Genomic DNA, 23173 nt, shown 5'->3' on the forward strand with positions numbered 1-23173 from the left:
TACCTGTGTGAGGTGTCTTACTCTCCCAGCGCTGCAGACAAAGCCTAGCACCATGGAGGGTACTGGGCTGGAACCAGGCAACAGGAACTGACTGCTAACAGGTTACTAAGGTTGACGGTATTACTGCCAGGACTGAAGATGAGAGTTATTATTTCTGACAATTATTATTATTATTAAACAGGATTTATATAGTGCCAATTATGCAGCGTTAAAACATTAAACAGGGCCAGGATGCCAATAATAATTCTTCCTACAAGCCCTTAAATGTCCATGCCTGTGGCAAAGTGTCACTTTCAGGGTCTATCCCTGTTAAAGACAGAAATTTTTTTTGAATTTTTTGCAGTATTTAACTTTGCTGTATGTTTTGTAGTAAAAAAACTTTTAGATTACTATAAAGGGCTTGTAGGTACTGTTCACTGGTACAGCTGCAATGAAATGAATTTTAAATGGGATCTAAGTTTTCAAATCTTTTTTGATGATGAAATATACCTTACATATTTTTGTTTTTTGAGGAATCTACTGGTCGCAATGGGAAAATTTGAGATGTCTTTTTTTTGTGTGTTTGTTTGTTTTAGTTCCAAGCTTAGTTCTATCCAAGCAAAAATTTGTACATGTTTTGATCACACAGCTCAACAAGACTTGCAGTTTAAATGTTTTATCTGTATTGCTTGGACTGGCTTTATCAGTAGAATGTCCCAACACACAGGTCATTTGCCTATTACACCACATACACACCAGAAAACATATTATAAGCAGCACTGATCACTTGCTGCTGAATAACGTTAAATTCATTTTTTTATTAAAACCACAAAATACAGCATTTGCTGTAGATTTACTAATTAGCAGCTTTAAACGTGATTTATGTGTTCTGAGTGTAGTAATTAGCTTTTTTTCTTTTTCTTCTTTACTACCAGAATGTAAGTGAGGAAAACTGGGACGGGAATAATTTACAGTAAGGTGGATCATTTCACTGCAAAGAACACCCAAAAGATTCCAGGGAAATAAAAAAAAAAAAGATTGGTTGGCTGAAGTCAGTAGAGATTCACCTCAAACATCTTCAGTAAATTAACCCTTATGTATATATTAATGCATGATGGCCATAATGAGCAGACCTTTTTATTCTACCAATGCAATGCAAAAATGATGATTTATCAGAAACTAACACTATTGGAAAAAGTCACAACTTGTCTTTTAGTAAAATAGCACATTTTAATACCACCCTATTGTAGTACTGATGTGCTAGGTCATTTTGTTTTAAAGTATAGTCTAATTCTGGCATGTAAATCTAGAAATGAAATTACACTGTGACTGCAGTAAAAGAGACAGACCTGCGTGTTAAACCATCATCCTTTTCATCCTCACTCTGAGACTTTGCCTAAAAATGAACACAAATTCAGCAATCAGAAATAATTTATCAATAAGGCAGGTGAATATGTTTAGGAAAAACAAAAAGATCACTCACTCGAACAGAGCTGCTTAGAGGGCCAAGCCGTACAAAGGATGTTGATGTCTGTTGAGAACTAGGAAGGACATCCTGCAAAAACAAATATAGTTATTATAATTTATTATATGTAAACAAAGGTAGGTTTTTTTTCTTTAAACTTTTTTTTATTTGGGTCCATTTATACACACACATAACCGAAACAAACACAACCAATGGGGGGGAATACAATAGAAAGAGAAAAAGAAGGGGAACACTCACAATATTATTTTTGAAAACAAAAAATTATGTAGATCAGCCACAAATATTGGTTATGTACCATGTCGAATATTTGAACAAATCAAAGATCAAACATCTATCCAAGTCTACAAAGGCATAAGTCAAAAATTTTTACCACTGCTGCAAAAAATGAGTTATACAGTCATCTCCTTGCATTTGCGCATCCAGCATCTCTCTATGAAACAAGACCTTCAGAGAAAAGATAACTTGTACCAAACCAGGTATTTGGGATTGTATCCAGTTGTGCATAATTACTCGTCTGGCAGCCAAAAGACAAATATTAACAAAGGTAGGTTTTGTAGTCAATTAAGTCAAATTATTTCACCTAAAAGCCTAATTGCTCCTATATATATATATTGCATACTATATATACATTCATCTAAATAGTGAGCCATAATTTGCCATTGTTTAGTTATTTTTGTCGTCCCCAGCTTTTGCTGGAGAATTGTTACAGAAGTTCAATTTCTATGCTTCACACACCTCAACAAGCTGTCACTGACCATTTTCTAATGATCTTTTATCTTTTTGCACACAGCTGATAACACGAATTGACCTTTATGTTATTTTATTCCTGTATCATCTTTGTCATTTCAGACTGTCCAATGGCAGAAGTAATCTATCACAGTAAGATCAGTGATAGGAAGAATCTTTGATATAGTGGTAGGTAATGTTAGGATATCCTTTTGATTGTACAGTTGGACACACACTGTGCAATATGATTGTGTAGTCTCCTGGTGTTATTTTTATTAGAATTGCTATGAAGCGGTGAAGAGGATAAAAACTAGAATTTATTCAATTTGTGTCTACTTGGGCACTGGATGATTAATAGTGAATCTGAATGAGAGTGGGAATGAATTGTATACTGTATGGTCAGTTTAAGGATTCATAAAACAGGATTTGGAGGAGATTAAAAGAAATTATTTTTTTAGATTTAGAGTTTTAGGTATAAACCAGAGTTTGGTTAGTGCATATATTCCCTAAAAATATTACAATGTCAAAACTTGTTTTGGGATGCAGGCATTTATCCGGGTTATAGGTTTAATTTCTATTTTTTAACCTTGTAAAAAAAAATTTGAATCTGTGTGGTCTGCACTACTGCACTCTGGTAAATACTATGCAAGTCTATGCTTCTAAGAGCCAGATGTAAGCAACAGGAAAGAGATCACCATGTTAGGAGACTTCAGGTAAAGACCTAAACAAATTGCGCAGGAGAATGCATGAGTAGTTTGTTGGAGTCGCCACTTAGTAATGCTTTTTAGTTTACTAACCTTCTTCAGATTACTGTAACTTTTTTCTGCTGTGGTTGACGCTTTAGACACCCTACGATGTAGCACATTCTGATGTTTCCCAGTAAACTTAGTTTGTGTACATAAAACTGTTTTTTTGGAGCTTGGTGCAGTGTTGCAGTATTGTGATAGTGTAGGAACTGCATTATTATCTTTGATGATGATGTGAATACTATTGTGAAAACTAAATGTGATTATTGTCTTTTATTGAAGAAATCCATTTGGTCTAGTTTGGTTAATAATGTACTCAATTTTGCCATGTACTTATTACTTATTTTGCATATTTTCAATTACCTATACATATTAATAATGATGTAGATCAGATATGTACATGGACTATGTTATACTAGTTATCCCACATATACCAACCTATCTTGTTCATCTTTTGACTACTAGACCGGATAAGCCTTATTTATACCCCTGAGGAAGACGTTTTTTAGGTTTATAAGACCCAGAAATTTACAGCTTACATTTGTAGCAGATACTCTTTGTATAGTTTAGAAGTTCCTACCCATTGAAGTTTATTGGGTGATGACAAACAAACATATTGATGCATATCTTATCTATTTGTATTACTTTGATGAAATACAATTGATTGAATAATAGCATTTAGGCCCCTTTCTTTCTTCTTTCCTTTATTCTACTAAATATGAGCTGATTACTTTTTATTACATGCAGTAGATCACACCAGTGGTGGTAGTTATTATACGTATAACAAATTTTTGGTCCTTTATGGGTGGGTGTTACAAGTTTTTTTTTTCAAATAAACCCAATGGAAACTTCATCAACAGGTTTTGAGGTCAATTTTTTTAATATCTTCCCTCTTGCCTCTCCCTCTTGAACTAGTAGGTTTTTGTACTATCTTCAAGCAATAGGTCACTGTAATGACTAGAGCTAATCACTTCACTTCAACCCCCAGACTCTTGAAGAATTATTTTTTTGATTATTATAACAATTATAATTCCATAACCCAAAAAAGTGAACATTACTATTCCCATTATCTTACCTGTTTTCTTGTTAGATTTGAGTTGGGCACAGTTGAAATTACAACTTCAGATATCCCTGCTTTGGTCTCTGGAAATGGTTCTTCCTCTATTGCTTCTGGTACAGGTGGTGGACTTTTGATACTGCAACTACTACTGCTACGTCGTGGAATGTTCACTGAGCTTTAAAAATACAAAAAGGGACATAGGAATATACTTGTGAAGTTTTCATTTGGTGAAATTACATTACTAATGTGAAAATGGCTGCTATTTGCAAGCTTTCTTTTACTCTAGACTATACATTTATACCTATTATCCTCATGCAGGAAAAGGTAACAGGTTTGTATAGTGCCATTTTCTGAGCATCAGATACTTTTCCTTTAAACTTTTCCTGTTAAATTATTCAGACAAAATCACAGTATTTTCAGTTTCTGTTAGCATAGATGTATTGCTGAAGTCAAGATATTGAAATAACTTTACATCAAAATTGGTATAAGAATGGCATAAAAAATAGTCATGTTGTGAATAAATTGGCTTTGTTGGTTAATACCAATGTGATATTTGATAATAGCTTTATAGGTCTGGTGAAGAATATGGATGTAACATATCGTCTGGTATGGACACAAAAACTAAACCCTTCTAAATTGAACTACTTTCAAATTGAAACTGAACCGAGGGAGAATAAAGTTGAGATTGATATACATATCAGGCCATTTATGGTCAGGTGAGGAAATTTTTTGGGCAATCCAATGACTGTAGCCAATGTTCTCTAGCTCTTTCTGCTCAGGAAGAAGGTATTTGGCCAGTATAGATTTTACCAGCAAGTCACAGTCATTAAAGACAGACTGCTGTCCAAATCAATCTCCCCACTTGCACCCCAGGATAATATGCTGAACTGAACATACATTAGTGGCCATTATCAAATATCTGAAGACATAGGAGGATTAAAGAGGGACGGAAGAACTGGGTTCAAGGGCAGTACAATCCTTTTAAATAAGAAACAGTTGGCAGGTATAATATAAATATTTTTTTGCAGAATGCGTCACATTAGTGTATGACATAAATGACATAAAAACTGCATGCAAGCAGTGGAATATACAGCTGCGCTACATGTACAGGAATGGTATTAACTAAAAGATTTATACATTTTTGTGCAATCATTTTTGAGATTTATGTATTTCAGGAAGCCTGTACAGCCAGTTCCCTGTGTTTACTAGATGTAACAGCACAGCTTAGTCAAAAACCCATCCTACTGAGTGGACTGTGATAGGGAAGCAGCACAATTATGAGGTAACCTCTCTGCTTTCTACATGTTTTATAGACAGTGGGCATATGTACATGCAGCAGAGTTTTTCTAGATATTTTCTCTAGCTGATTTTATTTATTTTTTTTTTTTTTGTCTGCTATTGCTGACACCTTCTGAAACTGCTATCTTTATATTTTTCTGATTTCTAATAAATATTTTTTGCTATTATAAACTAATTTACATTACAAAACTGCTTTAAATGAATGAATGACTCTTATATTTCTCTTCTCACCAGCATTTTAGAAATGCAGTTATCATCTAATTTTAAACTATGATAGTGTTCGGGTATCATATCTTCTACACACTGCAATCACTCTTCTGCTTACATACAAAGTAAATTGTTTAACTGGACAAGTACAAAAATAAAGTAGCAGATTACAGCCTAGTGATGGAGCTGTTAAAAATGGACTTATCTCTCAATAATCAAAATACACCTAATCATAAATAGTTAGAAGAAAAGGAAATTACTACCAATGCATACATATACAGAAGTAGGAAAGAATGTACATACCTAACAAACACCTGAGTCTTGTACCTGGACTGACTTCCATGACTGGATGATGTGTTTGTTTCATTTTGTGGTACTGAAGGTGTGTTACTCACTGGATCACTGCATGTGCTACTGGTATTCTTTTTTTGTGCTGAGTTGTCTTGTGCCTAATAAAACAAAACCCATCATGGTTATACAACATAATGGTAATCAAATTTAGCACTATAGTATGTAAATAATACAGAACAGTGTGCAAGTAGATGTAGTTTAATTACCTCACAATATGTTACCTCGGTTTTCTTCTCTTCAAGAGTTTTGTTATTTTGAGAGCTGGTTTCTGGAATCTGTGCCTTCTGGACCTTTGTTGATTGGTCCTTTTCATTCCAGCTACTGAATTTTTGGTTGAGTCTCCTTACATTCTGATTATTTTGTAATGCTCCTTTAAATCCTTTGGGTTCTGAACCCTGTTGATTTTCAAATAAAATACTTTTCTTTTGGCTAATAGATGTATTTTCTTTTTGAATTGGGATATTATTACTTGTATTAAAATGGTTCGGACTTTCTTCTTTTTTACTTGTCGCCTTTTCTATTTCTTGAGTAATAATCTTTGGTTGATATACCTCTTTGCTTGCTTCTACTTTGGAAGGGGTTAGCTTGTTTTCATTGTGTTGCTTAGGTGTTTCAGTCTTTTCTTCCTTATGTTCTTGAAGTTCTTTTGGTTTTTCCTGATCTAATAACTCCTGTTTGTCTTTGCACTTTGCAGCTGAGGAAACTGGCTGTGAACTTTATTTGTGATGCAAGCATGGAAGACAGAATCAATTATGAATACATTTAAATCTAACTCAGATATAAAGTGTTTAGGTTTAATAACATACAAAACATGGCATATGGCACTATATTATTTAAATATACTAAATAAAACATTCAATGGGCTGTTGTTGATGATTTTCTGAAAAAGGTGGTACTGATCCAAATGTTTTAATGTTCCCAGAAAGATATGGGCAATGACATCTTCTATTTATTATGCAAAAGGCTTTCTTTTAGGTTTAAGCTCATGTGAAGTTAACAACTGTGGTGGTTTCAGTGGCACACTTGCATCCTACAAATCTTAAGGTGTTTTGTTTTCATCATTCTCTATCATGATGTAAAGCACTCCTGGATTCATTATGCAAATGCAGCAAGAGTTAATGATGCCATTAATTTGCACAAAGCTGACAGGGTTAGGCTACGTACACACGTTAGACTTTTGTCGTTGGAAAGTATCCTTTCCAATGAAAACAGACTGAAAGAAGAAAAAGCATTGTATATACAGTGCCATTCTGCTCTAGGGGGGAGAATGAGCGAGCGACACCCTGCTGTGCTCTTTTCCCTTCATTTGTATTGCAGTCGCTCATGGATCTGCCAAGACGGATCCATGTAGACACGTCATGTATGATCCATGTACACGTCAGATTCTTGTCCGATACTAGCTCTATGGTGATAATCAGATGAGAATCATCTGACGTGTGTACATAGCCTTAGAATATCACAGGGATAGTGGTTTAAAACCCTGCACTAGAGGTAAATTAGGACCAGAGTTAATGTGTTGTCTTTTCAGAAAAAAGTAATTAAATTACCATCTGATCTGTAAGTAGCTGTGGTATACTTACTTGTCAGTGTCAGGTAAGACTTCCACTACTCTGCCTGATGAAACATCACGATTTCTTCTCCTTCTTTCTCGAATTTGTTCCTCTTCATCGTCTTCAATCCACTGCTGGGCCAGCCTAATAATACAAAAAATAAATAAATAAAAAGAATCAAGATTTGCTATCTTGAACACTCTATATTAATCACTAGTAAATTGCTGTTTATGAAACCAAGCTTTGGACAGCCCAGGAAGGATTACTAATAGGAGGATTCCAGATTTTAGATACTAGCTTAGTTCTCAACCCAGAAATTTTTTCAAGCCAGGTGGGAAGAAATTCTAGGTGGGTGGCAGCCCCTGTATTGTGAACAAACTCTTTGGTAACCTCCAAAAAACAGCCGGTGGGTGCTGAAAAGTGCCAGGTGGTGCGTCCAGCTAAAAGTGCCTGGGGAGAACCCTGTAGCTACATAAGATTTTTTATTTTGTAGGCTGCAACTAATACATATGTTGATATTTTACCTGAAATAATCTCCTCTCCCAATATGTATTATAAGTGTACATTATTTATTTATTGAGTAGCAGCTGTGTATTTGTTTTACTGTTCCTTATCTGTAATGTGTTGTGTGAAGGGGCTGTGTAAATTCCAGAAATGGATAAACAAAAGTACAAATCCAAGTGTTTAGCTGTTTGTCTGAACTTCAGCTTTAGTTACATTGAATCTCTTGCACTGAGAGAAATTATGAAATAAAGTCACTCTGTGGTCTAAAATTAAACACAAGTATATACTACATGCTAAAGGAATGGCAGTATTTATGTGCAAAGCAATTGCAAAACTTAGAAACAAGGTTTCTTTCACATTCAAGATCCATGCTTACATGCCCCTGCCATTCCTGCAAAATAATGCAGATACAATTTTAATGACACAGAAGTGGAAACCTTTTGGTTTTATTTGCATGCCACAGCCAGCTGACATTTCTAGCCCAAATACCAAATTATTAGACAGCATTTATAAAAAGGGTAATGTGATATCACTAAAGTGGTATGATCATGACTTATTGATATTTTACTGGTGATTTTGCTAACTGCCAGCTTTATAAATGTGCCTCAAAGGCTATGTTGAGAATTTGTAGCATCTCTCTAGTGACAGCCCCATCAGGGTGAATAGCATTTAGCTGTTCAGTACCAACCATTGTTCCCTGCTGTGAAATGTTCAAATTCTAGATGTTTAAGGACTAGTGCAGCGATGCAGGCAACTGAGTGTCTTGCAAGGCACCTACTGCCATGAGCTTCCCTAGGGATTTTTACCGGTGATGTAGTAGATTTAAACAAATCTAGCACACAGAGTGATGAGTATATCTTAATTTTGGGGCTTAATGTGTGGGCACACAGAAAAGACTTTTGTTTTCTGATACAGAAAATCTTTTTCACCAGGCTTTTAAGAGGTACTAAGGTACTAAGGGCAAGCAGTTAAAAAAACAAAAAAACAAAAGAAAATATTTTTTTACTTTATATAAAAGGGGTGTCTACCCTTTTATGTAAAGTAAAAATTTGAGTTTAGGTCCGCTTTAAATCAAGCACTCATTAGGATGATACAGTTGATACAGCAGTGTATATTTGGTCAGTAGCAGTACATTATACCCACAAACTATTACCCCCTAAAAAGATGACTTTTCAATTAAAGCAATGCAGAAAAAAACAAACATTTTCATGTATATGACTGCTGATCTCAAATAATCCTAGGTATTGGTTTCTATGATCTAGGTTATACTTACAGTTAATAGGGTCCAGTAATCTTTGTACATTTCTTATCACTTAGTGGTAGTTATCAGCCATTAGGGTTTACAGTAATAAAGGAAATTGTTAAACATTTACTTCTATGAAGCAGCTGTTTTTAGTTGTTTATTCAAAATAACTATGAAGCATTTGCTTATCTGTGATTCTGGGATACAGATTCTAGCTCCATTTCACGTGTTGTTATTTGCATGTAATACTTGGTCTATGTATGTCCAGTAGAGAGAGGTCCTGAAATTCATCAAACTCAACAGAGTTACCAGAATGCGTTTTAATACTCCAGTGTTAAGTAAATTTAAAAATACCTTTTGATCAAGTTCAATAGTCTACACATTTAATCCAAACTAAACCAAACTAAATTTAATCGTGACTCAAGTATTCAGAGGAAGTAATCAGTAAAATCCCTTTACCTCCCTCCCCAGTAAAATCAAAAGCCTGCCAAGGGTCCCTAATTTGTGAGTTACTGTAAGTATCAAGTCCTTTTTTTCCACTTTCTGCAAAAAGGCTATAGCCCAGGTTCAAATTTCGGCCAGGGCACCAGCTGCATGAAGTTTGAATGTTCTTCCTGTGTTTGTGTGGGTTTCATCCCAAAAATATGCAGTTAGGTTAATTGTCTTCCCCCAACAAAAAATTTACCTTAGGCTCTATTAATGACATATGAATATGGTAGAGATATTGGATTGTGAGCCCCTTTGAGGGACAGCTAGTGACAACACTATAAAGTTATGCACTTGGAGGGAAACTATTTGCACTTTATACTGTCAAGAGGGAATACATTTGGGGGAATCAAAAATGAAAAAGGATCTGGGGGTTCTGGTAGATCATAGACCTAATATTAGCATGTATTGCCAAGCTGCAATTTTTAAAGCTAGCACAGTATTTTCTTGTGTTAAAAAAGGAATAGACTGCAGAGATGGAGACATTATCCTGCCCCTGTACAAAGCATTGGTCAGACCACATCTGAACTTTGCACTCCAGTTTTGGGCACCAGTTCACAAAAAGGACATTGTGGAATTGGAGAGAGTGCAGAGAAGTGCAACTAAATTAATAAAAGGAACGGATGAGCTCAATTATGAAGAGACATTAGCTAAACTGTTCTCCCTTGAGAAGACATTTAAGGGGGCATAGGATCACCCTGTATAAATACATAATTGGTCCATATAGAGAAATATTTCTATTTATTCACTTTAAGATCATTACAAAGAGGGCACTATTTGCCCCTGGAGGTAAAGAAATTTAATCTCCAAATATAGAAGAGATTTTTCACAGTAACTGACTGAAAATGCAGAATAGGCTCCCTCGGGAAGTAGTTTTAGCAAGTTCTATAGATTGCTTTTAGAAACAGCTGGATGTTTTTCTAGAAGCTCAGAATATAACTGGGTATTAAAGCTTTAAAGTAAAGATAAGGTAGACTGTGCATCCAGGACACATCCGATTCATGAAATCAAGAAGGAATTTTTTTCCCGTTGGAGCAAATTGTATCAGGGTTATTTTGCCTTCTTAGGGATTAACTGTGTCTATAGGGTTTTTATCTTAGATTTGTTTATTTATGTAGTGATTGAACTTAATGGACTTTTTTCAATCTAACTGATTATATGTAACTATGGACTTTGTAAAGCATTGCATAATATGTAGGCACTATAATAATACTAGTTAGTATAGTATATAAAATGGGGTGCATCATTTGCCTAAACTTTTGGAGTGGTGTCCATCTTCCCTATCTCAAAAAGTTGAGAGGTATAGGACAGAATATATTACAAGAGTCTGTAAATACATTGTAGCTGTACATGATCATAAATATATCCTTATGAAAGTTTTATTATTTAAAAAAAAAACAGTTTCCCTTTAATTTGCAATTTGTAGAAGTACATGACAGAAGCCACATTAGATCAATAAATATATATACAGGCTCAGTGTTAATTTTGCAGTGCTACACAATGATTGGGTTTTACTACAGTACTTAATCAGTAAATTACAAATCTTTGAGAAAGCTGCCTCATTCAACACTATGAACACACTGTTGTTACTGGTATATTATCTTCACTTTTATTTATCATCTGTGCAGCCATTATTCTACTCTAGCCCTACAAATCCTTCAATTTATTGCATTTAAGTTGCTGCAGAGAGCTAATTCTGGGAAGGGTGTAAATAGGTTGTAACAGCAGTGACCATTAATACATGTAACTCCACACTTTAATCACATGCCTGCAGTCTTTGATCCTAACATATTATGTTTGCAGTTCTCTGCCAATTTCATATAATATTACATGTCCTGCATATTTCAAACCTGAAATATTTTCAGGTTTGCTGGATCACCCAGCTTCACTGATGAAAGTGTATTCTCTCCAGCTTTGGAGAACTTTAATAAATCAGGGCCATTTGGTGATGTCAGATGCCTAATTAGAGCCCTCCTAAATCAATACATTTTACCATCACTGGTATACAGAATGTGCACAGGGACAAACATGAAAGTTCAGGGAAAACTGTTTATTTAGGTGAATTTAACATTACCATTAATAAAGATATATTTGATACACCCCTAAAATACTTTTGACTTTTGATCGGTGCTGAAAAAAAATCAGGATAAAAATGGATTGCAGGTGTTATAACAATGAATTGCAGGCGTTCACAAACACATGAATAAAATAGTTACATAGATGATAAAAGGATAATAATAATAATACTAAATTAGCAAAACATTGCCAATTGCTTGATATGAATATAAAACAATCAAATTTAGAATTTCTCCTCAAATTATAAGCATGTGTGGACTCACAATGAATCAAATGTTATCAGAAAAATTTAATGATATTGTTTAAAACACTGACACATTTAATCCAACTGATATATTGCAATTAGATGGACAGATTCAGACCTGCTAGGGGATCAGTTGATGGACTCCCCCTGCACCTTGCCAGCTGCTGGATCCCTCATACCATAGTGCTGCCTTTTAAAGAACCAGCATCTGCACATTTGACAGGTGGCAGTAGTGAGCGGTACACTGCCCCCGTTCATTTTCTACGAAGCTGCTCCTGGAGAAGCTACATGCAGCTTATCCCGAGAGGCAATGGCTTTGTTTCAGAATGTACAGAACTGTGCACAATACGATTTTTCAAAATAATCGTGGATAATCGTTGATATGTCGTTAATCGTTTGCTTTCTAGTGACAATTATTGCACGTGTGTACGTAGCCTAACTCAGAACAGATTTAATTTATTCACATGTTGCTTTTTTTTAAACAAACATTAAACAAGATAGAGATGGATACATATATATCTTCAATCTTAGCAGAATGTAATATTGGAATATGACACAAGGCACAAGGTTGGGCATTACAACATTTAAAAACTACAGAAAAGTAAAATATGATTGGTTAAATCATAATGTGTTAATTTTATTCAATCAAAATACAATGGAGTTGATTTATTAAAAAATAAAATGCCTACTAAGTTTCAGGATTCTAAATTTGTCACACAGTCACAAAATGTGTCACAAAAGTCTAATTGCAGTTTAGCTTTGGCACAAAGTATAACTAAACCTACAAAAGATAATTAAATATACTACAATTTACCAGTTCTTCATTGTAAGGGTTGTATTAGTTTTATTTTAGCAAGAATATAAGTAACTTGATCTTTCCAGAAATGTAATGTCTTTGTCACTTCCTCTGAGATGAACTGTTTAAGAGGAATTAAACCTGCGAGACCCATGTTTCATTGTAGGGCTCCGCCAGATTCCCTTCCTCTTCTTCCTAGAGATGATCTAGGAAGTAGGCACACAGAAGTTCATTCATCCCCAGCAAATGCAAGGGAAACCAGTATTGCTGGATTACCTGGCAACTGAAGCTCGTGCTGTGTATGTGCAGCTCAGCTTTTTTCACTTTTTACCGGCATGATTGGCCAGGTAAGATACCTGTACCTTTGCAATAATCACCTGCCTGATTCTTTACTTTTTAAAGTGGGACTTTAGTTCCACAAACAATGTACACACAGCACTGTTCTGTTCTATAAAAAGAAAAAGAAAGAGTGAGTGACACCCACTGTGCTATCCTCCATAGGGGGAAACAGTGGTCATTCCCCATCAGTCATTAAGTTAATGCCATGACTATTGGCTCTGTAAAGCATTTTGGAAGATATCAGCACTATGTAAATGAGAAACTAAAAATGTAATGGAGATGGAATTCAAACATTTCTATGGTTTTCATGATTTCCTGCATAGAAACATAGGAGACCAAAGTCATCCAGGGACAGGAATTTTGTTATCTGTAGGTTTACTAGGTAAAAATAAACGAGAAGTCTTAAATAAGAAAACATTACATTTATTCTTTGAGTATAGGTATGCTTTAACCCCTTGCACCCAGACCACTTAACCTAAATTCCAAATACCTACCTAAAACCGAGCTCTACTCCCCTTCTGCTGAATATGCAGAACTTTAGTATATCCCATGGCAACGGAATAAACTGATCTGCTATGATAGACTTGACATGATTACTGCTGCTTCCTCACCCATTGCACACAATTACTGCAAATACTACAATCTGAAAACAATTTTAGCTTTAAAATACTGATTTACACTTGCCTTCAGCCACCACAATTGATAAAGTATATACCTTCCCTAAAAAAAGGGGGTAAATACAGCATAACGGATAAATCTAGGCGGAAATATGAGCTCATCCCTGCAGATACACCCTATTGTGTTGTGTGATTCTGCATTTAGCTATTAGCAGTTTAAACTTGGAATTTGTTTACCTGCCTTGTTGCATGTGTAGTAAGAGATTACAATAACCCTCAGGTAAACTGTACAGCTGTTAACGAAATACTTCACCATCTTCCCTTAAGCAGGTACATCCTCCAGTTGACTGCTGCCTGATGAATAGTGTGATTTAGTGCAGGGGTGGTGACAACGCATTGTAATATAATGGTTCAGACATAGTTCAAAAAGAAAAAACATGCAAACAAACAAGTAAGCCAGGTATTTTTTTACTAATACTCTATAATTTCTTTCATAGCAGAAGCTGGCCCTTGTAAATTATAGTCTGTCACAAATTCATTCTTTGTCCTCAATTCTTTGTGCTATTTAAATGTATAGGGCTTATATGCATGTATCAGTACGAAATGCACAAATCAGAAAATATTATTATTAATATAATGTAATGTCCCTACCATAGTAAAGTCATTATCACACTCTAAGGTCAATTTGGGGGGAGGGGGTAAATAACCCAATTGCATGTTTTTGGAATGTGGGAGGAAAGTGGAGTACCCAGACAAAACCCACGCAAGTTGGGGAGAACCTGCAAACTCCATGCAGATAGTGGCTGAGATTTGAACCTGGGACATAGTGCTGCAGAGGCCAGAGAAACCTCTGAGCCACCGTGCATACAGAAAACAAGAGAATCACTTCAAAACATACTTTTTGATAAATGTTACATTACCAAAATGAAACTGTGTACCTGCTAAGAATATAGTACAGAACACCTACCAAATATACCTGATTTGAAGGGACTGTCCCTCTGTGTGTTTTTCAGGTATCCCTCTTCTTGGGTGGGTATATACACTTCTGTGTTGTTTAACTATTGACTATTAAAAAGTGTTATTTTGCACTTCATCCAGCCTTTATATTATTCCACTTATTAATTTGAAAAGCTAAATATAGGAAACATGGATAGCATTTGTTGTTTACCAACCATTATTTGCATTTTAATTTTTATACTTCATAAAATGTAGAAGTGGCAGAGGTGGGTTATTTGCTTACATACTTTAAGCTAAAAGGTGTCCTACAATCTATCAATAAAAGGTGGATCATAGTTTTTCTGTTAAAGTGGAAATAAAGTTCCAAAATTGCAACCATACTTACCTGTTAGTTTGCTTTCTTTTTCTATCATAATCACAGTACAATAGTGCATCCTGACTTCCCCTGAGACTGCCAGGACTAAATAAACTTCCACGCAACTGCCTAGGAGTTGCATCATTCCAGCCTGGCCAATCAAGATTGCCAAAGATTGAAACAATCTTTGAGGAGAAGAAGGAAGAGGATGGCGAATGCCAGGGACAGGTTAGTGTAAAAAAGGGTTTAGTTCGACTTTAAGCTGATATTGAGCCTAATTTATTAATGAGAAGTCACCTGTAAAAAATTTGCACTCGTATTTCCATGGTAAATACTTACTATGAAAATGCATACGCATCAGGTACATTGCCTGCTCAGCAAATACACCAATAAATGTGGTTTAATAAGCACATTTAGTGCTGAACTATACTTTTGTGGGGGGCGGGGGGGGGGCATTGTAAATAATAAGTGGGGGTGTACCTAAAATTATATATACAGAGGAAATAAGTATACAACATACAGAGTAATAAAGCATGAACATATCAATTATTATACCATAGGTGTTAGGGTAAACAATATGCATACTATGTAGTTTGTGCGAAGGTGGAGTTTTTTTTTTGTTTTTGTTTTTTGTTTAATATTCAATGGGGGAGTGGTAATGTAAGATTCACACACCTCAAAAAATGTTGTGACATGAGTTTCTATATCCAAAAGAAGTCTTCATCCATTCCATCTGAAAGACGTACCATAGTGTTTCCAGAAACAAGGCAAGGATTAGGGCTAATCCAGTTATGCAAGATGGATTTCTGAGCCACCAAAGACAGTATTGATGAGAAAGTGACACATCCTTTATTTATTTGTGAGCCTTCCAAGCAAGATCCCCAAATAATGCGCAACTGGGGGAGAGTGGCAAATAGTTCATTAGGTGGCATAGGGCATTCAAGACCACTGTTCTCCAGAAGCATCTAATCTTGGGACAGCTCCCCAGCATATGATATAAATCAGCTTCCATTGTACCACATTCCTAACATTGTAAAGAAGAGCTAAGTCCCATTTGGAAGGAGCACAAATATAAAGATATGTATGAAATATAGACATAATGGAAACATTTTACAGTCATTTCCCTGTATATGTTCGATGATAACACTGACCAAGATCTACAAAAGCCCAGTAATATGTTAGATGGTGTTCTGTCTGGGAAATGTTTGATCCATAGATAGATAGATAGATAGATAGATAGATAGATAGATAGATAGATAGATAGATAAAAATAAACAGATAGATAGATAAAAAAAACAATCTATGGGATCGGTCCCGTCCCTGGGTGACAAATTTTTAATACCTGCCCATATGTAAGAGCTTAGTTATAGATAACCAAAAGTTGATTCCTCAAAAAAGGACAGAGAGTGGCAATTGCTGAGTGAGAAATCATTTTTTAAAACGGACAAGATTTGGTTTTCAAAAGCTTGAAATTCCCCCTTCATCTTTTTCTGTGGGTTCCTTCAAAATCCAGGGGAGATGTCTTAAGTGACGTAAGTTTGTGCCAAACAAACCAGTATGAATGTAGCAGAAGGTTCTGAGTGATCTCTGCAGGCCACAACTGTGCATGTGCAGGAGGTAGGAAAGGTTAATGCCAGGAACCAGTTGTTGGACTATGGATGAGTCAGTGTAACAAGCCGTTCCATGTAGCCAGTATCTTATGTATCTTGTAATTGCCACCCAATTATACAATTCAGCATCAGGAAAGTTAAGCCCTCCATTCTTCACAGGCTGTTGTAATATGAACATTGCAAAATGAGCTCTCCTCCCTGCCCAGATAAATGGACCAAAGACTATAAATATCCTGCAGTTCTGATGGTCATACTATGATAGGCATAAAACAATTTTAAGTAAACTAGTTCTCCCAAGGTATGAAAAATGTAATGGGACCACTTCTGTAATTGTTCTTTTACTGAGCACCAGGGCCACTAGGGGGCACTACGGCCTGCACTGAGGTGGTGTGAGCCCTGAGAAGGCCCAAGGTACAGAGTCTAAGCAGTAACCAGGTGTTCTCCAGAGCCTCTGATGGTGAGGATGTTGCGCCGCTGGTTACTGCTAGGTTGTGGTCCTTGGGCACACCAAGGTGGGAAATAAGAAACACGGTACCAAATCACAAAGCAGAATGAAAGTCGAGGAAGGCAGCAAACAATTACCCAGGATCCAGGAGAAACCAGTGACCCAGGGGCCACTGCGGGCACAGGGAACACAAGAGACACTGGAGGCACAGGTGACACAGGAATATCCACAGAAAGACAGGAACACTGGAACAGCACAGGGAAGTTGGTTGGGAACCGATAGACTGGACAACGAGGGGTTAAAGCAGGAGCTGGACAGAAGAAACACTGAATTAGCCAACAGGTGTACAGGAACTGGCTCAACAGAACTAGGGGCTCGGCACCAGTGGAGACATGTTGCACGAACATTGAGCAGTGTGTGAGCTAGCTAAATAGCCAGGGATGATAAAGAGGTTTTTTTCTGATTGGCCAGCAGATTGAGTGAAACCGATAAAGCTTTGGATCAGAGGCATGCCCGGAGTAAGAACTGCCCACATGCTCAGGAGAGAGATGCATGTGTTTTAGCGAGGAACAGGTAAGTGTGAAAGCACCATAATAGAAGAATATTAGGACAATAACATTTAAACAGACTTTTGGGGATAATTACCCCTAAATATTTCAATTTGTCTTTACCCTCGACAAAAGGATATTTATGACTCTAAGTTGGTCTGATACACCTGTGCAAATATAGGAACTTGTTTTCTTTTTAGGTTTATTGCAAAGCCTGAAACGGACCCATGTTGCGACAATAACTACAGAATAGCTGGTAAACCACATTTTAGCCTAGCTATATAGAGTAGTGGATCATCTGCAAATGCTGTCACTTTGATTCTCCTGTTACCAATGGGTAGCCCTTCAAAATAAAAGGAGTAATCTAAAAGGCGCAGCAATGAATCTGGGGCTAAGGTAAACAGTATAGGGGACAAGGGACAACCTGGACATAGAGATGGGGGCACAGAGTACCCCATTGATAAAAAGTTTCGTCTTCGGGCTTTCTATATATATTGAATGTAAGAAGCAAAAACTTATCCAAATACCTGTTGAACTAGAATACCATTTAGTAGTGGTTATTCTACCCCATCAAAGCCTTCTCAGTGTCTTTAGTCCTAGCAACATCATTTTTGGGGCGTTAGGCCTAGAAGCTACCACTGTAGCCGCTATGGCCGTCCAAACCCCGTGAAATGTTTCCCTTGCACAAAGTCTAGTTGGTAAAAGGTATGTAAGGAAGGCAGAAATTTCTGCAATCTATTAGCCATCAATTTTGCTAAGATTTTGTAGTCCCAGTTTAGCTAGAAGACTATCCTCCCTATCGTCCTTACAAATTAAGGTAGTATGGGCCTCATTAAAATCTGGAAATGGAGTGTTGTGTGTCAGGATTGAATTATAAACCTCGGCAAGAGTTACAGTGTTTGAGGCTATTTGAGTTCTGCTAAATATTTTATGCAAAAAAAAAAAACAACAATGCACAATCAAAGCAGAACTAAACACCACTATGCTAACCTGTCCTCCTTCTATCACAGGGAGATAAACCAATTTTAATCACCTGAAGTGCCAGTTAAAGGGTAGTAATGCTGCATTGCATCTTTTTTTGTGTAGCCATAATATTCTATGTTCTGCAGTGGACTGTGATGCATTACAAGCATGTGTTTTGCTGCAGTGTAAATTACATAAGCGATAGGGAATGTTGGGCAACACCACCTTTACTATTGTCTGTCTGCTTTCTTGTAGAGAAATGGTGGTCCAATGGTGGTCTGCAAACCAGGAAGTGGAGGAAAATCTGTGCAATAGTGACACACAGTAACAAAGCGCCCTTTTCAACAGGTATGTGAGGTGTTTATTGTGTTAAAGATTTATTTCCTTCTTTTCTATGCTACAATAAAAACCTGACAGTTTATAAAACCCATGTTCATGCCACAATGTCAGAAAAAGAACACAATCTGTAAAAATGTTTTGTTTTGTTTTTTAAATAAATGTAGACTAAGTACAAAGCATTTGGAAACCTGATAAATATCCATCATTTGATGTATCTCCACCCACAGGATGACACAGAATGTAGTCCCTTTGAAAGAGCTAAAACACGTTTGAAAATAACCCGCCCTATAAATCATACAGAGAATACCTGTTCTGTCAACCATTTCTGATAATAGGGATTTTTATTGCATGTGCTTGGAACAAAGAGCTCTGTGTGACATTGGGAATATATCCAGGAGTTGTCACACCCTAAATAAACTCTTCACTATGCAGAAGAAATTAAGCAACATCTAGCAGTTCAGTCATTTTTGTGGGTGGTGTCCAGTTTAGAATTATTCAACCTATTTGGTGGTGTCTGTTCTAATCAAGTATGCGACACAACTGCCTGACTCATCCTATACATGGTACTATTAGCATGATGTATTGCTACTCCAGCTTGTCTTGTTTTCAGAGGTGTAGCAGACTGTCTTAGAGGAAACAGCCACTGGAGCTATGCCAAAGCTCAACACTATTACTATGCCAAAGATTGTTCTACAGAATGTAAAAACACTTCTGTAACTTTAACTGTCAGTTAAGACGTACGGAGTGCAAAGCTTCTTCTAACGCATTTTTGTATGGCATATGCTGCCACAGTAATAATTATTGGACAAATGAAAAAGTAATTTCAAGCCAATGCATTGCACAGATATGAATTAACACTTTCAAATCGAACCTATGTACATGTGTTAAGGTGTGTTACAGTGTGTGTTTTTTTTTTTTTGTTTCTTCATGTGGGATTTGAAGAGAGAACTATGCTATTTCTAAATCTTTTGAAGTTTTACATTTCTCCCAGCATGCACTTTAATATTATTTGGGAAAATAGGACAATTTAGTCTTAAGGAACCATGAAAATTGTCATATCAGCAATGTTTAAACCATTGGGGCATTCATCAAGCTCTTTCTGGCCTCTAAAATTAATCCTGTTTACTTTTAGTATGTTTTTGGGAGTGTCTTTGCAGCCCATTTGCAGTATACAGTATACCAAGCATTTAAAAAAACATCCAATTTAAAATTACTGCTGCAGAAGACCCAATGCTATGGTCACTAAGGTTAAACAAAAAGGAAATAGTAACTCAAATATACTGTGTGCTGTCATCTAAACTTTCTTTGATTTTGGCTTCTAGCAGAACTTCTAAACACTGATCAGTCATTTCATTAAATATCCATGTCCAGAAGAGTATGCTGGGTGACTTCTGCATGCATGGCAGACCTGGCTTCTAATTCTTCCCATGAATACCTTAACTGCAATTCTTGTTTTTATTTAGTATTTATTTTATACAGGAGGTTAAAGGTAGATATAGCAGAAAGTCCTTTGCAGTGGTTTGTTCCCAGTAGCAAAACAAGTTGGCCTGAGACCAGTGGTAATTGTCAAGATTCTGATTTTGGAAGAGGTTTAGGTCTATCAGTCCTAACCTTCCTCTTACTAAGAAACTTTTTGATAAAAGTAGACTGAAAAGGTGCCTTTCACACAATATATCTCAAATCTTAGACATCTTTCCTTACAACAGATTTTTTTTTAATCAGCAAATCAATAATTTTGACAAAATTTGGTGCTTCATCGCAAAACAAAGAACTTTTTTTTTCCAACCATACCCATTTTCCCTAGGAATGATTACGGACTACATTAAAGAACTCCCAGACCAGGAGTCAACCCCCAGACCAGGGGACAATAATTTCAAAGACTCATCACTATGCCACAAAACAAACAGCAGATAAAAAAACACTGACAGCAGGATTTATGGAGACATTTAAAGGGAAAAGAATCTCTTTTTGAACCTGATGGTCTGTTCGGCATGTTAAAGGGTTCTGCTGGTGAAATTCTATTTAGGTATACTGCCATTTTACTGGTATTGTAAATGTTAGTTAGTTAATTAGTTGTCCAATCTCCATGTTACTAGCATACTGCAATGAGTCAGTGATTGTACTTTACCAAACCCAACAAATTTTTTTATGATACAGAGTAATGAAATGCAAGATACACATAAGAAAGTGTTTAAAAAGTATTACAGTAAAATAACTGCATACATATGTAAAATGATGATACAGTGTTATCAAAACAGAATCAGGTGTGTTTAATGTGCATAGCTATGCGTAAAACTGACATTGCTTTTCCACCAACACAATTTAGAAGTGATTGTGTGCTATAGTAACTATTTGTTGCTGCTGCTATTTTGCACTTAACAGTATAGCAAGAAATAGTAAGTTTTTATATATCTGTGTAAAGGTGTCCCCAGATTTCTATGGCAGGTTGCTACAAGGCAGACAGGATGGGTGTAGTCAGGTGCAAAGGTTATGCTGTGCATGAGGTAATTGTCTGGCTGAGGTTTTTTTTTTTGGTGGAACAAGTCCTAGAGATGTTCATAATGTTTATATCCACTTTATTATTAGGAGAAAATAAGGTTAGACATTTATTTGGAATAACTAATATAGTCCAACAACTGCAACAACTGGAAAAAACATGCTTAGTTTTTGGAATTTATTTTCTTTATAGAATTACAACTGTGGATGTGTTAGGTGCAAGCTTGGGTTTGGTTGAGGAGGACGTTCACAATCACAAATTTTTGATTTACAAGAACATTATATCCTGTGAGGACCAGCAATAATGTATTCAGAGCTGCAATACTTTTATTATCAACTTTCCTTCTCTTTCATTCTTTCTAAAGATGCTGTTGAAGACATTGATCTACAAAAGCAAACAAGAATAAAAAAGACCCTAAATGTAGTGTGTAAAATGGAAAATACATGCATTTTACACTTCGAAACTAACTACTGGATATGTTATGCAAAATATATTGCTGAGACATGTTTGTCCAAAAACCTTTTCCGAATGATGTGCTCCCTTTGGGCATATAAATATTAAATGAATTCCTTGAGGTATACATGCCAGTTTTTGTGGCGTATGTAGCCCTGTAGGTATGTAGTATTGGTGCATATATGATGATCAAATTATATAATACCATGTCCAGACAGCAGGTAATGTTCTGCTCTGTACTTTTTAAGGCCAGAGCCAGGCTTAACTTGAACTACTGGTATTTGCTTCCTAGCATTTGCTCAGGATGTCTGTAACTCAGTCTGAGCTAGTTGCTGCATCACCACCGTCTCACAAGCAGATGCATGCAGGCTCATTGAAGTCTTGCAAAAGCCTGGCCTGGATATTTCTCCCATATACATATAAAGGCATAATTACAGTTGACGTCTGGGTAAAAGGAATTTGATGTATTTTTTATTGATTCATGTTGCCATTCCATTGTTAGTGAGAAAGTAGGAAGCTTGATTTTAAACAGCTGCATACACTTGGCTAGACAGATGATTTGTTAACAGACAGAGTTCTTAAGTTATATATAACCGTGACATGAATGAATTGTCATGTTACCTAAAACAGCTGCACAGTACAAGAAAAAGAACTATGACATTACAAAAACAAACACCATGCTAGCAGTGTCTTAGCTAGTATTGGGGTTTCATTTATCACTTACGAACCATATGAGCAAGTTTAATTATAAACTATATTAAAACTATATTCCAGCTTTGCATATGCATTACTACATAGGACAACCTTGATATCAGTAGTCACTAGGACAAACTGGGTGGGGGGGGGGGGGGGGGGGGGTGAATCTTCCTAGTGGTGACATAGGCTGCCAATAAAACTGACAGTTGATAATTGGATGTATGTATATGTGTATGTGTGTGTCCATGTTCCACCATCACTCAAAAACGCATGGAGACATTTCAACCAAACTTGCCATACATATAACTCAGACTAATGTGAGTGCACTGCTTATCTTTGTGCAGTTCTGTGGTATATGTCAAAACTATATTTGGTGATTACTAGGAAACGCATGGAGACATTTAAACCAAACTTGCTATGTTTCATGATCACTCGGAAACGCACAGAGACATTTAAGCCAAACATGCTAGACATATGAAACCGCTGATCTTTGTACAGCACAGTGGTATATGTCAGAGGTATATAAATGTATATTAATAGTGTATGACTCTGGGGGGACATTAGAGTGTTGGCTCCTCTGTACAGAGACTGATGGGTCTAG

General features: G+C 36.2%; 1 protein-coding gene across 2 annotated transcripts in view; it reads right to left on the reverse strand.

The window, feature by feature from the left end:
• LAD1 (ladinin 1) overlaps positions 1-23173 on the reverse strand; it is a 53161-nt gene that overhangs the window by 16185 nt on the left and 13803 nt on the right. Inside the window, exons 2-7 of one of the 2 annotated variants that reach the window (XM_072424399.1) lie at positions 7435-7548; positions 6076-6568; positions 5807-5952; positions 4013-4172; positions 1463-1534; positions 1329-1375 (exon numbers count right to left, since the gene is read on the reverse strand). In XM_072424399.1, coding sequence (XP_072280500.1) covers positions 1329-1375; positions 1463-1534; positions 4013-4172; positions 5807-5952; positions 6076-6568; positions 7435-7548 — 1032 coding nt within the window. Of the gene's footprint in view, positions 1-1328; positions 1376-1462; positions 1535-4012; positions 4173-5806; positions 5953-6060; positions 6569-7434; positions 7549-23173 lie in introns of both variants that reach the window. The other variant, XM_072424392.1, reaches the window with a different exon arrangement.

The sequence above is a fragment of the Pyxicephalus adspersus genome, chromosome 1 (genome assembly GCF_032062135.1).
Source record: "Pyxicephalus adspersus chromosome 1, UCB_Pads_2.0, whole genome shotgun sequence".
NCBI classification, from domain to species: domain Eukaryota; kingdom Metazoa; phylum Chordata; class Amphibia; order Anura; family Pyxicephalidae; genus Pyxicephalus; species Pyxicephalus adspersus.